Source organism: Saprolegnia parasitica, assembly GCF_000151545.1.
Source record: "Saprolegnia parasitica CBS 223.65 unplaced genomic scaffold supercont2.13, whole genome shotgun sequence".
Classification (NCBI taxonomy): Eukaryota; Oomycota; class Saprolegniomycetes; order Saprolegniales; family Saprolegniaceae; genus Saprolegnia; species Saprolegnia parasitica.
This window is the reverse complement of record NW_012156407.1, coordinates 403,994-418,442: the sequence shown is the minus strand read 5'-3', so window position 1 is coordinate 418,442 and position 14,449 is coordinate 403,994. Positions and strand designations below refer to the sequence as shown.

The 14,449-nt window shown below is 60.6% G+C and overlaps 4 protein-coding genes across 4 annotated transcripts; 3 read left to right on the top strand and 1 right to left on the bottom strand.

Moving 5' to 3' along the window:
- Positions 1-2,288: 2,288 nt before the first annotated feature.
- Positions 2,289-3,807, top strand: SPRG_04434 (serine/threonine protein kinase). Its single transcript, XM_012343358.1, has one exon. It carries the CDS (start codon positions 2,297-2,299, stop codon positions 3,764-3,766), a length of 1,470 nt encoding a protein of 489 aa, XP_012198748.1. The 5' UTR covers positions 2,289-2,296; the 3' UTR covers positions 3,767-3,807.
- Positions 3,808-4,327: 520 nt separating this feature from the next.
- Positions 4,328-9,231, top strand: SPRG_04433 (hypothetical protein; the record flags this gene model as incomplete). The annotated part of the gene is made up of 8 exons (XM_012343357.1): positions 4,328-4,596; positions 4,646-6,008; positions 6,065-6,145; positions 6,196-7,750; positions 7,799-8,258; positions 8,310-8,882; positions 8,931-9,071; positions 9,122-9,231. Coding segments are annotated over 8 exons (4,472 nt in total), but the record flags the coding sequence as incomplete, so codon positions are not given.
- Positions 9,232-9,504: 273 nt separating this feature from the next.
- Positions 9,505-11,506, top strand: SPRG_04432 (hypothetical protein; the record flags this gene model as incomplete). The annotated part of the gene is made up of 5 exons (XM_012343356.1): positions 9,505-9,573; positions 9,606-9,768; positions 9,813-10,297; positions 10,342-10,693; positions 10,746-11,506. 5 exons carry the CDS (start codon positions 9,505-9,507, stop codon positions 11,504-11,506), a joined length of 1,830 nt encoding a protein of 609 aa, XP_012198746.1.
- Positions 11,507-11,735: 229 nt separating this feature from the next.
- SPRG_04431 (hypothetical protein) lies at positions 11,736-13,882 on the bottom strand (the record flags this gene model as incomplete). Its single annotated transcript, XM_012343355.1, has 7 exons — positions 13,783-13,882; positions 13,592-13,736; positions 13,225-13,543; positions 12,744-13,182; positions 12,460-12,695; positions 12,191-12,411; positions 11,736-12,133 (listed from the first exon to the last, which is right to left on the bottom strand). The coding sequence occupies exons 1-7, from the start codon at positions 13,873-13,875 to the stop codon at positions 11,736-11,738; spliced, it is 1,851 nt and encodes a 616-aa protein (XP_012198745.1). The 5' UTR covers positions 13,876-13,882.
- Between the last annotated feature and the right edge of the window lie 567 nt (positions 13,883-14,449).

Sequence of the window (14,449 nt, the reverse complement as noted above, 5' to 3'; positions counted from 1 at the left end):
CAAACCATCACTGTGCAAGCACAGAGTCTTTCGATCTAGTCAGCTTCGATCTTATGGGGAAAGAAGGTACATCTTTTCATTTCGACCATGCAGACTGTTGGTGCTACTTCGACGAGGCAAATGCAAGAATGACAAAACGTGGCGCCGGCGTTCCCGTCCGGATAAGGTCGCCACATGAGTGGTTCCCGAGCGCAGTGCCAGTCGCCCGCCACTATCCGGATACCTCTCTCCAGAGCCAATCGAATCGCACCACGAGCACCAGTGCGAAACGGCGCGGTTGCGATGGATGAAAACACGCAACGTTTCCGCTCCTGGTGTCATCTTTTGATCAAGCCCATGGCCTGGCGTCGCTGCTGTCGTCGTCAACAGTGTTGTAATTAGGATGAATGATACGAGTTGTAACAAGGAAGAGAGGTGGAGAGCGCAGCGCGTCGTAGGCTTCATGTTGAAGCTGCGGCGTGGTCGATCCGAGCAGGTCGTTGCACGCAAAGGGCACTCTAGACAGATTGATCTCGCGCGAGAAGGTGCTTGAGTTGTAAAAACAAGGTGCCACAAGCGGTAACGTCAAGTGCATTGAGAACGGTAGAGCAACGACACGTGCGTGAAGCTCTATACAAATACTTATGCTTCACCGCACGAATGGACAGCGTGGAGCAGTTTGTCCCGCGACTTTTTGCTGGCATTGTTTCTAGAAACAAGGCGGTGTCCGTTCCACGGCATGCATAAGCTAGTCGGCATGTGCGCATTTGTATGAAAACGTCGCCGGCCTAGACCTAATAAGATGCGCTGGGCGGTTGGTATGGGCACGGAAAGGCACGATCGATTTGAGCCACAACTGCTTCCTTTTGTATCGATCGCCTCGTCCTTCGATCGATGTTGGCGCTGAGGTGAGATTGCAGTCGTACGAAAGTAGCGCTCGTACTGGTGGCGCTGTATTCATTCACCTATGGCTTGCACACGACGCAGTATGTGTTGGGATGCAAACGAACGGAGCTTCGTGTTGTGGCGAAAATTTATCGACGTAGCGCTCTTCCGAGGGGTGCTGTTCCTGGTACTTGGCGACGGTAAACATATCGCTCGCGACCTCAGGTCGGGTCTTCGTTTCGATTCGGACGGTTGGACCAACTTTGACGTTGCATGGCAGCGCAATGCGACCTCGTACATCCACCATACACTACCAGGGCCTTGAGACTTTGTGGTAACCTATATTCCGCATGCGTCGGTTCTCTCACACAACCTGCGGCGCATTCTTTTAGCCTTACGTACACGCGCTCGTTGTACCGGTCGTCGAAGGTGGTTGTGCGTGATGTAGACCATGCGACTCGGGACGTGACTGTCCCGAGTCGCACCAGATTCTACTGCATGACCCGGAAAGTCGAATAGGTTTCGAGCCTCGGGCTAGCCGACCGCCAGGATGAATTTGTCGCTCGAGGGCGTCGACTCTTCCCCGAGCCTTTTGTTGCCAACAGGGTAGCGTGATGTACATAACACGCCACAGAGTCTGCGGTCAAACGAGCTGTACCTAGACCATGTACTCCATACAACCAATCCAACCCCTACTGCGATGTACGCAGACAAGCACCACTGATGTCCGCCTATCGTTACCGAAACATAGCGTTCGATGCACATATTTATGGTGCATTGTACGACCGCCAGCCCATGCACTGTTATGGCCTTGCGAGTCCTCGTGCATATTGGACGATCGTGTGGTCGAGAGAATGTTGGGTGACCCATTACGGTTTCTTTGGTGCGAGCAAGTACGCTCAAAGACATGGCAGGCATGTGATGCATCTATATCTGCCCAGTGAGCCATTGAGCACATGCACTCTGCCTCGAATGTGCAGTCGCTACTGTCCCCAGCCGCAGTATCCTGCCCACGCTCCGATTCAAATTTGCCCGCGCGAATGGCCTTTTCGAGGCATGTGATTGGCTACCTATAGAAACGGCGCGCGGCAAACCAATTTCAGCCAATAAGAATCGCCATTGCATGCACACCCTGGTGTCATGTGTGTGAACTTGACGGCAATAATATGGTACAGCTCAAGAGCGCTGCGCTTGTGACGACGATCGGCGCTTGGGCACGGTACGCGGCGCGGGTAGCAGTCGGTGTGGGGGTTTCGCCAGCTTACAGATTGATTCTGATTGGGCAAAAATCGCGTGACATGGACGCAGATTGGCTAAAAAGGAAACGCGGCAAAAAGTGCGCGCAAACGAGCATGTTTTTGGCCAATCAGCGACGACGTATTTTCAATTTCAAACCCGGACGCAAAATTATTTTCCGACTTTGACGCCCAGGATGGAACCTCTGGCCTCCCCGACCGCGACGTGGAAGCGTCAGAAGAAGTTCACGCCGACGCGGTCCGTCGTGGCGTCGCCTCAGGCCATGAAGACGCGCAGTCGCCGGACGTGCCAAGCGCTCCTCTTCAGCCCCGAACCCGAGCCGGCGGCGAAGCGCGTCAAACTGGATATCGCCGAGAGCCCCAAGACCGAGGTCGAGGACGACGCCGCCACCGACGACGTCGGCGAGGAGGTACTCACGGGCTTTACGAGCAGCTCCAAGATTGAAGACGTCGGCCTCTTCAATTGCGACCAGGACGTCGAGTTTTCCGGTGGGCTCTACGGCGAAGGCACCGACGGCAAGGTGAGCGCGTGCAGCGTCCACGGGCAAAAGGTCGCTTTGAAGCGCGCCAAGCCCCACGACGGCTTTACGAAGGAGCAGGCCAAGCACAAGACGGCCGTCGAGCTGCACTACCTGCGCCGCGTCCGGCACAAGCCTGGCTTCATCCAGTGCCTCGGTATGTGCGACGGCATTGAGCACACGTGCATCGCGCTCGAGGTCATGGACTGCAAGCTCAGCGACTACCAGCGCAAGCGCATGGGCCATAAGAAGCCGTTTCCGCAAGCGGTCGCGCACCGATTGCTCAAGCAGATTGCGCAAGCCATGATGATCCTGCACGAAGAGGTTGACGCGGCCCATGGCGACCTCGCTTGCCGCAACATCCTCGTGCGCATGCCGCCCAAGGGCTTCGAAGACAAGTTCGACCCTGAGATCAAGCTCAGCGACTTTGGCCGCATCAAAACCAAAGACGACGAGCCGCCGATCCTCAAGTCCAACTTTAGCTTTTACAAGAACGCAGACGTCGGTTCCTTTGGCCGGGACGTACTCTACCGTCTCCTCGTTGGCGACGTGCTTCCGGCGACGGCGCTCGAGTCGCGGTCGCTCCACCGCCTCCTCCAGGACAGCGTCGTCAAGGCGCTCCCGGACGGCGCCGCGGCCGCCCTTGGTCCGTACGAGCATCTCTTTAAAAAGTGCGTCGCGTGGGGCGTGCGCCCGTCCTTCCGCATGATCCACGACCACCTCGAGAGCCTCGAGGTCTTTGAATCGTTTGAGAATGGCCTCTTCCCGCTCAAGCCCAACCTCTCGCAGACGCCGACGTCGACGACGAAGAATACCGGAGCGGACCCATCGCTTGTCTCGCCCAACCTCGACGGCATCAAGCGTAACCTGGCCTACCAGCTCTCGTCGCAGAGCAAGTCGGTCTCCAAGAAGCAGCTCGACATGCTGTACCAATCGCCGCCGGCCAAGACCAAGGAAAACGTGACGCCGGTGGCCGAGAAGGTCAATTGGCTCAGGCCGCGCTCCGTGGGTCCGACGACCGCGACAACATCGACGAGTGCGTCCAAGCCCGGCGGGGCGTCGCGCCGGTCGCTCAAGATTCTGAGCGAGATCTCCAAGCAGCGCTATCGCAGCAACAAGCAGCCGTAGACATTGTCCATTCGCCTTATTTAACCAACTGTCCATACACCTTCATTGATGTACGTGCGTACCTACACACATGCGCAACACCATCTCCATGAGTCACCGCCAAACAGAGCGTCCTCCCCCTCGACGTCTTCGAGCCGTGTTGTGGTGGTTGACCCGGCTCCTCTTGTGTGGTCGCAGTTGTCGATTCAAAAGTCCATGCGTGGGGCTTCAAGCAGCTCGCACACGTCGAGCCCTCGTCGATCGACGCTTGCCGATCGTCTCGATCGCCGCGGCTGTGGCTCGGTCATGGCCACCGGAAACCGCGCCATTTTTATCCGGCTCGCAACGGCGCGGTTGGTTTATCCGGATAATCGACCTGGGGTGCATGTTCCGAAGATATCGCCATCGGCCCGCAGCAGCATGGGACGAAACGGATCGAAGCGCCGGCGCGGCCGCCATGCCGAGGCGATCGACGTGGAAGACCATGAGGACGAGGGAGACCGCATGGATATCCTTGCGCGGCTGCCACAGAGGGTACGAGGAAGGATGCAGGGACCGTCGATGACGCTCCGTAGGACGACGCGATGGACGAGGACGATGCGGACGAGTACGAAGAAGCGGTCGACGGCGAAGAAGCGGTCGACGACGATGAAGGTGGCGACGGCGAGAGCGATGATGTCGAGGAGAATGATAACGACGACCATGGTGACGAAGACGACGACGACGACGACGACGAGGAAGACGAGGCAGCGCAAGAGGTGGCACCGACGTATCCACGGCGCCACTCACACAACCCCACAGACGAAGACGACGATGTCGTTGTCATCAAGACGGACCGGCGAACGACGCATGTACGACCTCAAGTCGCCATGGGTTGCACCTCAATCCCTACGGTACTAGGACCTAGCCGAGCGCCGAGCGTCGCGTCGATCCTCGCGTCGATCGTCGCTCATCGACGACAGTGAAGTGGACGCTGCGTTTGTCGCCGAAGAGTCGCGTCGTGCGCGACGCAATGAGGTCATTGCCGTCGACGAAGCGCCCGCTGCAACGTCGCGTAGCACCCGACGGAGCCGACGCGCCGATCATGAAGACGACGCAGGCGATGAGGACCATCGCCACGAGCGCTCGTCGCGACGCCACACGCGCCGGTCCAACGACGTGCACGAAGACGAAGACGAGGACGAGGGCCAGCAGACGCCACCGACGACCAAAGCGTATGCGTTCCGGAACCGGTCGCAGCGCCACTTTCGCTACACGCCGGACGAGCCCGTGAAGCGCTTGAAGCGTGAACCCGTCGTCGACGACGGCAACCAGTCATCCGAAAGCACGCGGCACACGCAAGCGATGGACCGGGCGCGGCGCTACGCGTTGCGGCAGCAGCAGCACCGTGAGGACGGGTTTCTCGAACAAGCTGCGGCCGGCGCGCACCACAAACCGAGTCGGCGACGCCCGAAGCGCATCCGTGAGCTCTTGGACGAAGTCGAGTCGCTTCACGCGGGCAGCGACTCACCGCCGCCGCTGAACCTCAGTGCTGGCTACTCGCTCCGCAACCGCAACACGATCCGGCGAACCGTCTCGACGTACGAGACGCTGGCGGCGGCCGAGGCGCGGCCATCGTCCAAGTCGTCGAGCAACCCCTACAGCGACTACTTGAGCCGGCGCAGCAAGAAGGAGTACGAGCCGCCGCGGCATCGGCGCCAACGCAAACCCGCAGGCAGCTCGTCGGACGACGACGAAGACCGCATCGTGAAGCGGCACAAGCGCGAAGTGCACGCCATCTTGCCTCTCAACGAGACGTCGGGGAAGAATGGGCAGCTGCGCGCGGACGTGGCCCCGATCGAAATCGACAAGTCGGTCAATTGGGACTCGGTCGGCGGTCTCCATGCGCACATCAACGCACTGACAGAGATGGTGCTGCTGCCGATGCTGTACCCCGAGTTTTACACCAAGTACGGCGTCGCGCCGCCCTCGGGCGTGCTCTTTTACGGCCCACCCGGCACGGGCAAGACGCTCATGGCGCGCGCGCTCGCCAACAGCTGCACGGACCAGCACATTACGTTTTACATGCGGAAAGGCGCCGACTGCTTGAGCAAGTGGGTCGGCGAGGCGGAGCGCCAGCTGCGGCTTCTCTTTGAACAAGCCAAGCGCACGCAGCCGTCCATCATCTTTTTCGACGAGATCGACGGCCTCGCGCCCGTGCGCAGTGCGAAACAAGACCAGATCCACGCCTCGATCGTCTCGACGCTGCTCGCCCTCATGGACGGTATGCCCCGGGTCACGAGATGATGGAACGGTGTGGAGCATGGGTGTATGTGCTAGGTCTCGATGGCCGCGGCCGCGTCATTGTGATTGGCGCCACAAACCGGTTGGATGCGATCGACCCGGCCCTGCGCCGCCCCGGTACGCACGTGCTATGTGATGACACTTGAGATATATATGTATGCGTGCAGGCCGCTTTGATCGCGAACTCGGCTTCACCTTGCCCAACGTCGAGGACCGAGCTGCGATGCTGCAGATCCACACCAAGTGCTGGCAGCCGCCGCTTGCACCCACTTTTCGCATGGAGCTGGCCAAGCAGCTGCATGGCTACTGCGGCGCCGACATCAAAGCCCTCTGCGCAGAAACCGCCCTCGTCGCGCTCCATCGCACATATCCCCAAGTGTATGCGAGCACGGCCAAGCTCGCGATCGACGCGGCTTCGATCCAGATTTCTCGCGCCGACTTCCACGTTGCGTTCCAAAAGGTCAAGCCCGCATCCCACCGCAGCCACCAAACGCTCGCGCAGCCGCTGCCGACGATGCTCGTTCCGCTCCTCGACGTACGGTCTCGACTTGCATGGGCTAGACCAACCAATACCTACGTAGGACGTTCTGGAAGCCCTCGTCGAAAAATTGCGGCCGCGTTCCCGATTGCGATCCAATCGTTTGATCGATCGGCCACGCCAGCGGCCCACGCAGGCGCGTCATCGGGTCCGTCCATTTTCCTTGTCGAGCACCACGACGCATTGTGCCATGCCTGCGGTCTCGAAGTCGACGATGCGCCTGCTCTGCGCTGCGAGACTTGTCCGCGCTCGCAGCACATGGCGTGCGCTCCGCCGTCGGGTGCCGTGTGCGGCGACTGCGCCATGGGTGCGCTCGTCGTACCGTCGGCGCAGTTTGCCACCGCGCAAGCGACGCGTGTCTTGGTGCACGGCAGTGACGGCATGGGCCAGAGTCCGCTCCTTGCGGCGCTCTTGCACCGTTTTGAGCGCCTCCTCGTCTTTTCGCTGGACCTGCCATCGCTCTTGAGCGACATCAACCACCACAATCTGGAAGAAGCCATGCTCGGGCAGCTCAAGGAGGCCAAGAAGAGCACGCCGAGCATTGTCGTCTTGCCCAACGTGGATGTGTGGTGGCACCACACGAGCGTGACGGCGCATGCGCTTCTAGAGATGTTTCTGCGCGACTGCCAGCACCTGCCGCTACTCTTGCTCGCCACGTCATCGACGCCGGTTGCATCCCTCCCAACCGAGCTGCAGCGCCTCTTTGGCGTTGCCTCAACGGTCACCGTAGCTGTGAAGTCCCCGTCGACAGCGTCGCGCAAACGACTCTTCCAAGCAGTGTTTACCGCCTTTGTGCGACCGCCCGTCAAGGCCCCGAAAGCGCCGGCGTCGATTCCGCTGCTGGCGCCCGTGGTGGCGCCGATCAAGGAAGACGTGATCATCGTCGACGATGCGCTGACGCTGCGGCACGAGCAAGAAGCGCACCACTTGCGTGAGCTGCGCATCTTTCTCGGGATGGTCATCGACTATTGCATGGAGCAGAAGAAGAACGCGCCATTTCTGTATCCGGTCGACCCGGACGAAGTGCCGTCCTACTATAGCGTCATTACGCGCCCCATGGACCTGAGCTTCATGCGCGAGAAGGTCAACGACGGCGAGTACGACACGTACGAGAGCTTCCTCAAGGACATTCAGCTCATTGTGCGCAACGCCAACGAGTTTAACCCGCGCGGCTGCCCAACCCGGTACGATCTTTGCCGAAAGACCTCCGTCATTCTCATGGACGCTTGTAGCTACGTGGCGCACGCGGCGGCGGCCATGCAAGACAATGTCATGAGCTTTGGCCATCGTTTCCGACAGCAGCAAGGCTACGACTTGTTTGCCAAGTGCCGCGAGATCAGCAAGCAACGCGAGAAGGAGGCCGGGAAGCCGCGCCAGCGGCGCTTTGCACCCGCGCGCAAATCGCAGCGCATCATGGAGGACGACGACGAGGGCGGCGAGAACGACGCCGTCCACGAGACGACTGTCGACGAGCAAACCGTCCCCGAGCAACCGGATGCGACGCCAGAATCGTATGCATCATTCGAAGTCGGCGACAAGGTGTTTGTGGAGAAGCGCACGATGCCAGGCATGAACAAGCTCGGCGGCGCTGGCATCGTCACCGACGTCCACATGAGCACGGACGACGACGACGATGAGGCCGTGCCGCACTACTCTGTCAAGTACGTCATCCTCGGCGGTCTGGAGAAGCGGGTACGTCGACCACGCCTGCTGCTCGGAACGACAGGGTGTATGATGATGTAGATCCATCCCAAGTACCTCCGTCTCTTGACCGACGACGTGGTGAAAGACTCTGTCACGATGAAGCGGTCGGACCCGTCGCTTGCGACGCGCTCGGAAAGACAACCGGCGCAGCAGAGCGCTGCGTCGCTCGAGAAGCACCACTTTGATTCGGTGCTTTGGCCGACACTGTACCAGGAAGGGTGGGAGCGCGTGCCGTGGGCCGACCCGACAAGTGACAAACCAAAGTGGATCCTCGTCTCGACCGTGCCGCCGTCGGCGCCCGATGTGTGGACCAACGAATTTATGGACTCGGTGCAGGACCTCGTGTGGTTTACGTCCCGCAAAGCAGCGCTGGCGTACATCAAGTCGGACGCGAATCTCTCGGCCAAGTGTTTTGGGCAGCGCTTTCTGGACGAGAACGCGACGACGCCGGTGAGCCCCCGCCACGCCTGCAAGGCGCGACTCGAGGACGAGCAACGACAAGCCGCCGAGACGTTTCGCATGGCGCAGGAGGACAAGCCGGCAGTCGCGGCGATTATCGAAACCCTCGTCGACGACGCAGCGAGTTGCGACCCGGCGTTCGTCTGCGACGAGGTACACCGGGGCACCATCGCTTTCCGTATCAAATTGCTATTCCCATAGGTGGCGATGTCGAAAGCGCTCAACGCAATGGTCGACAAGACGGACGGATGGTCCGTCGACAAGCTCGTCGCCGAAGTGCACGCGTTGCATCTGCTCGGCGCCGCCCACGAAGCCGCGTTTGATCGCACCGCGCTCCTTGAGGTGAGATCTTTTTATGAGGCGGGAATTCTTAGGATCTGCTGCACCTGTAGGCGGTCACCGAGCGCGTCGCTCACCACTAAGGACCACACTATTCCATTGTAGTATAGTAGCTCAAAGCTCCTTGCGAGAGTATTACCAGAGAAGAGTCGCTTGCTTCAACCGCTGGCCCAACTTCAACTCTGTGACGGCCCTCAAATGAGGCGCTTTTTGCACTTGGTTGTTGTATGCGGTCCTTGCATATCCTGAACTTGCGGTGGGAAGACCGAATTGCACGCAACCGTTGTACGTACGTTGTACGTCTCGGGGTTTGTATGTTGTGTACGTACGATGAACGTCTTGGCGTTTGTAGGCCATGTACGTACGCGGACCGTCCACCGAGGTGTTGAAGTGGAAAATCTTTCAGTTTGAGATTGGCCGCCGAGCGCAACGATCGATGGTTCGTTGGGTGCTCTCGCTGCTCGCGTCCGCGTCGGCCTGCACCATCATCGCCGTGGGCAAAGACGTACGTCTAATGCATTTGATTCTTACACTAAGGTCTTATATATCCTACAGGCGTCAAGTACGGGGTCGCCGCTAGCGACGCACAACGCCGACTGCGGCAACTGCGACTTCCGCATCGGCAAGGTGCCGGCCAAGACCTTTGCGAATGGCTCGAGCCGGCCCATCACGCGCTTCCGCCTCGAGTACCCTCGCTACGGTACTATTCGGCCCCATGCGTCGCCTCTGACGACGCCGATGTAGTGGGCGACGACCGCGGTGACACGTTCAAGCTCGCCAACGTCGACACGACCATTTACAACTGGACCGAGACGCCAGCGATCGGGCATATCCCGCAGGTGCCGGCGACGTACGCGTACCTCTCGGGTCTCTACGGCATCATGAACGAGCATCAAGTGTCGATCGGCGAGAGCACGTGCGGCGGGAAGCTCGTGGCCGCGCCCATCTCGGACGGCGGCAAAGCGCTCTTTGACGTCTCGGAGCTGACGAACGTGGCCATGGAACGAACGACGAATGCGCGGGAAGCGATTGCACTCATGGGCCACCTCGCCGAGACGTACGGCTACTACGGCGCCGACTGGTCGAGTCCGAACGCGGCGCTCGAGGCGGGCGAAGCGCTTGTCGTGGCCGACCCGAGCGAAGCGTGGATCGTGCACTTTCACCCGGATGACACGGGCGCGTCCGCGGTCTGGGTCGCGCAGCGCATCCCCGATGGCCACGTCACGGCGGTCGCCAACCAGTTTACCATCCGCGAGGTCAACCTCACGGACAGCGCCAACTTTATGGGCTCGAAAACATGGTCGACGTCGCGATTCGCGCCAAGTTGTACGACCCATCGGTCAATGGCACCTTTGACTTCACGCGCGTGTACGCGCAGCCCATTACGCCCGACCAGTACTACGCCACGCGGCGCGTTTGGCGCGTCTTTACGCTCGCGAACCCGAGCCTCGGTCTCTCGCCCTTGACGGACATCTATGCATCGGACTATCCCTTCTCGGTGCCGGTCGCATCGGCCCTTGGTCCGGAGGATCTCATGCGCTACATGCGCGACCACTACGAAGGCACGCCGTTCGACATGACGCAGGGCCCGGCGTCCGGTCCGTACGGCAACCCGGACCGCTACGGTACATTATTTGCGGTTGAGATTGCTTTTGACGTTGAGTTTGCACTTTCTAGACATCAACGGCAACGGCAACATGACGCGCGCGACTGCGATGACGGGCCATTTTGAGCGCGCGATCTCGATCTTCCGCACGAGCTTTTCGTTCGTGTCGGTGGCCGACAAGACCGACCCGTTCCTCGGCCTCATCTGGTTTGGCCAGTACGGTCCGCACGCAACGTCGTATGTGCCCATCTTTACGCATGTGACCGAGGTGCCACGCGAGTACTCGCGCGGGTCGCTGCACATGTACGACATGGAGGCGTCGTTCTGGGCGTTCGCGATCGTTGGCAACTGGGCCTCGCGCTTCTACCGCTTTGCGCACCCGGTCGTGGCCGCGGTCCAAGACAAGCTCGAATCGGCGGCCCGGGCCGCGTTGCCGTCGATCCAGGCGCAGGCCGCGTCGCTGGCGTCGACAAAAGGCGACGACGCGCTCCGAACGTACCTCACGACGCAGTCCAAGCAGCTCGCAACGAGTACGCACAGCGCGTTCGTGAGTCTCTTTGGGACGCTAGTGACCAGCTTCCACGACGGGTACGTCATGCACAACTTGACCTCTGCGACGCTCTCGGCGCAGTCGCTCTTTTACCCGCAATGGTGGCTCGAGGACGTCGGGTACTTTGCCGCGCACGACGACATGCCGACGTTCATCACGAGCAACGAAGGCGCGTCGACCATGTTCTTCATGGGCGTCTTCCTCCTCGGATCCTTCGTCTGCCTCGCGGTCGGGTTTGGCCTCGGCATGTACCGCCAGCGCGGCTACGTGCGCATCAACTAACGGCATCCAATATACTACCTGGCTCTTCTTCTGTTCCGCACCATGCAGCGAGTCGAGTCCCGTGCTATACCAGCCTGTGACTGGATACGGATTGCGCTCACTTTTCATTGAATCTCAAGTTGCCCGCGTAGCTCGTGGTTTTGGATGGTCAAATGCGGATCAAGCGCACGGATGAGGTCGACAAGGACAGTTGTTGTTATCGTCAAATCAAAACTCTGGCATCGCGACGCTACTGCAAGTGGACGTAGCCGCGCTTGGCGCGGTGGCTGCGACGGCCGATCGCATAGCCCAGCGCGACACTTGCGAGGGCGACAACGACGAGGACAAAGAGCACGGCGCCCGAGACAACGTCCTGGCTTGGCACGGCCGTGTTGCCATCGTAGTACCCGACGCTCTCGAGGTACCATTTCGGATACCCCATCGCGCGCACACTCATGTCCTCGTGGTCCAAGTCGCTCATGATGTAGCCGTCGTGGAAGGACGTGACGAGTGTTGGCAACAGTGCGGTGAACGCGGCGCGCGCGGCGTCCGCCCACGTTGTCGTCGCATTGGTGAGGAAGGCGGCGGCGGCGGCGTGGCCCTGCGACGCCAATAGCGCGCTGGCCTGTCGCTGGACACCGGCTTGCGCTACAAGCCAAGTAAGTCACGTACAACCACCGTACTAGTATCAATGTATCAGCGCACCTGCCACCGCGCTGGCTTCAAACACGGCTTGGACGCTGGCGACGACAGGGTGTGCAAACTTGTAGAAGCGACTTGCATAGTTGCCAACGACCGCGTTGGCCCAAAACGTGTAGCTCGGGTCGTACTGCCGGAGCGTGCCCCGGGAGAGGCTGCGTGGCACCGCGCCAATGTGCGCGTACACCGGTGCATACGCCGTCGCGTGCGGGGCATAGGGGCCAAACCTAGGCGGCGCGCATGACAATTCTGTCCATCGCTCCGAACTATACTACCAAAAGAGACTCTGGATCGGGTTCGCGGCGTCGGGCACCGTCACGAACGTGTACGTGGCGCGGTAGATGCCAATCGAGCGCTCAAACTGGCCACCTGCAGCGTTTTGGCCGACGCGGAACCGATCGGGCGAGCCGTACGGACCAGCGCCCGGGCCTTGCGTCAAGTCGAACGGCGTGCCCTCGTAGTGGTCGCGCTGGATACGCATGAGATCTTGCGGCGACAAGGGTGCCTCGACCTACACACCCCGATCTTAGCGGATCTCCATTATGGTAAGACGACGTACCGGGATCGAGAACGGGTAACTCCGCGAGTAGACGTCCGTGTACGGACTCAGCGCGAGGTTGGGATTCGCGAGCGTAAAGACGCGCCAGACGCGCCGCGTGTAGCCGTACTGCTCAGGCTCGTGCTGCTGCAGCGCGTAGGCGACGGTAAAGTCAAAGTCCTGGAGCCCATCCCAAAACCCATTGCGTCTCGCGACCTCCAACACGTTGGCCGACGCGAGGTAGTTGGCGCTGTCGGTCAAGTCGATGCCATGGATCACAAACTGGTTGGCGATCGCCGCCACGTGGTCCGCGGGCACGCGCTGCGCGGCCCAGACCGCCGACGCGCCCGTGTCATCGGGCAGAATGTGAAACATCCACGCTTCGTGTGCGTCCGTGATCGTGAGCGCTTCGCCAGCCTCCTCGTACACGTCGTCGCCTTCCCACGACGCCCCATAGTACCTGCGCGCGAGCATGAGAAGAAAAACGATGGACGCGCGCTACCCGTAGGTTTCGGCGAGGTGGCCCATGAGCACAATAGCGTCGCGCGCATTCGTCGTGCGCTCGAGCGCAATGCGGCCGAGCTCGGTGATGTCCAAGAGCGCCTTCCCGCCGTGGGACACGGGCGTCGACCAGAGCTTGGCGCCGCACGTGCTCTCGCCCATGCTCAGCTGGTGCTCGTTCATGATGCCGTAGACACCTTCAAAGTAGCCGAACGTCGCGTTCACTTGCGGAATGCGACCGATGGCTGGCGACGCCGACCAGTTGTAGAAGCCCGTCTCGAGGTTCTCGCGCGTGTACGCTGGCCCGCGAGAGTCGCCCACTACAGATGCATGCTGAGCGAGCACAGGGGGTGGGTTGCGCCTCGTACCGTAGCGCGGGTACTCTTGACGAAGCAGCGTCACGTCGCGCAGCGAGCCGGGCGTGTGGTTCATGGCTGGGATCTTGATCAAGCGAAAGTCGCAGTTGCCGCAGTCGTTCGAGTGCGTCGTCATGGGCGCGCCGGTCGTCGACGCCTGCGAGTTTCGTTAGTTCATCCGTAGTACGCCGCAAGAGATGCACCTTGGCGCCGACGAGGATCGCGGTGCAGCGGTCGGGCTCGACGTAGCGCGCGGCGACGCCGGCGACAGCGAAGAGCACGGTGCTGAGGCGCATCGAAGGTCTTTCAAATCTGTTGCGTTCCGCCCGCCTGTCCAAAGATCGCGCATCTTGATTGGCTCGTTTTGAACCAATCACAGTGCGTTCGCCAAGGCCATCACGGCGACGACCGCGACTCTGGACGAAACGCAGCAGCGTCCAGCGACGTACTGAGCGCATGCGCTTCAGTGCGAGCAGCTGGACCTAACAAGGCGCCAGTAGAAGCTGCATCGTAGCTCGCGGCGAGTGAGTCGACAGAGAACGTTGCAGTGGTGCTTGCAGTCAGCTGCGCACCTGTGTTCTCCTAGCTACTCCTTGGCTGGCTCCTTCAACGTGGTTTTTCGAACGGACTTGCGTCATCGGTATTTCCAGAGATGCGACTGCTGGCGGCAACGTGGCTTCTGCTGCTCGTCGCGGCGGCGGCGGCCGAGAGCGACCGGTGTACGGCCATCGTCGTCGGCGCCAACGTACGGCGCCAGCGCACAATAGACTCTGTTCACTAAGGATATGGTAGGCATCAACGACCGGCGCGCCCATGACGACGCAGACAGCCGACTGCAGCAACTGCGACTTTCGCTTGCTCAAAGTGCCG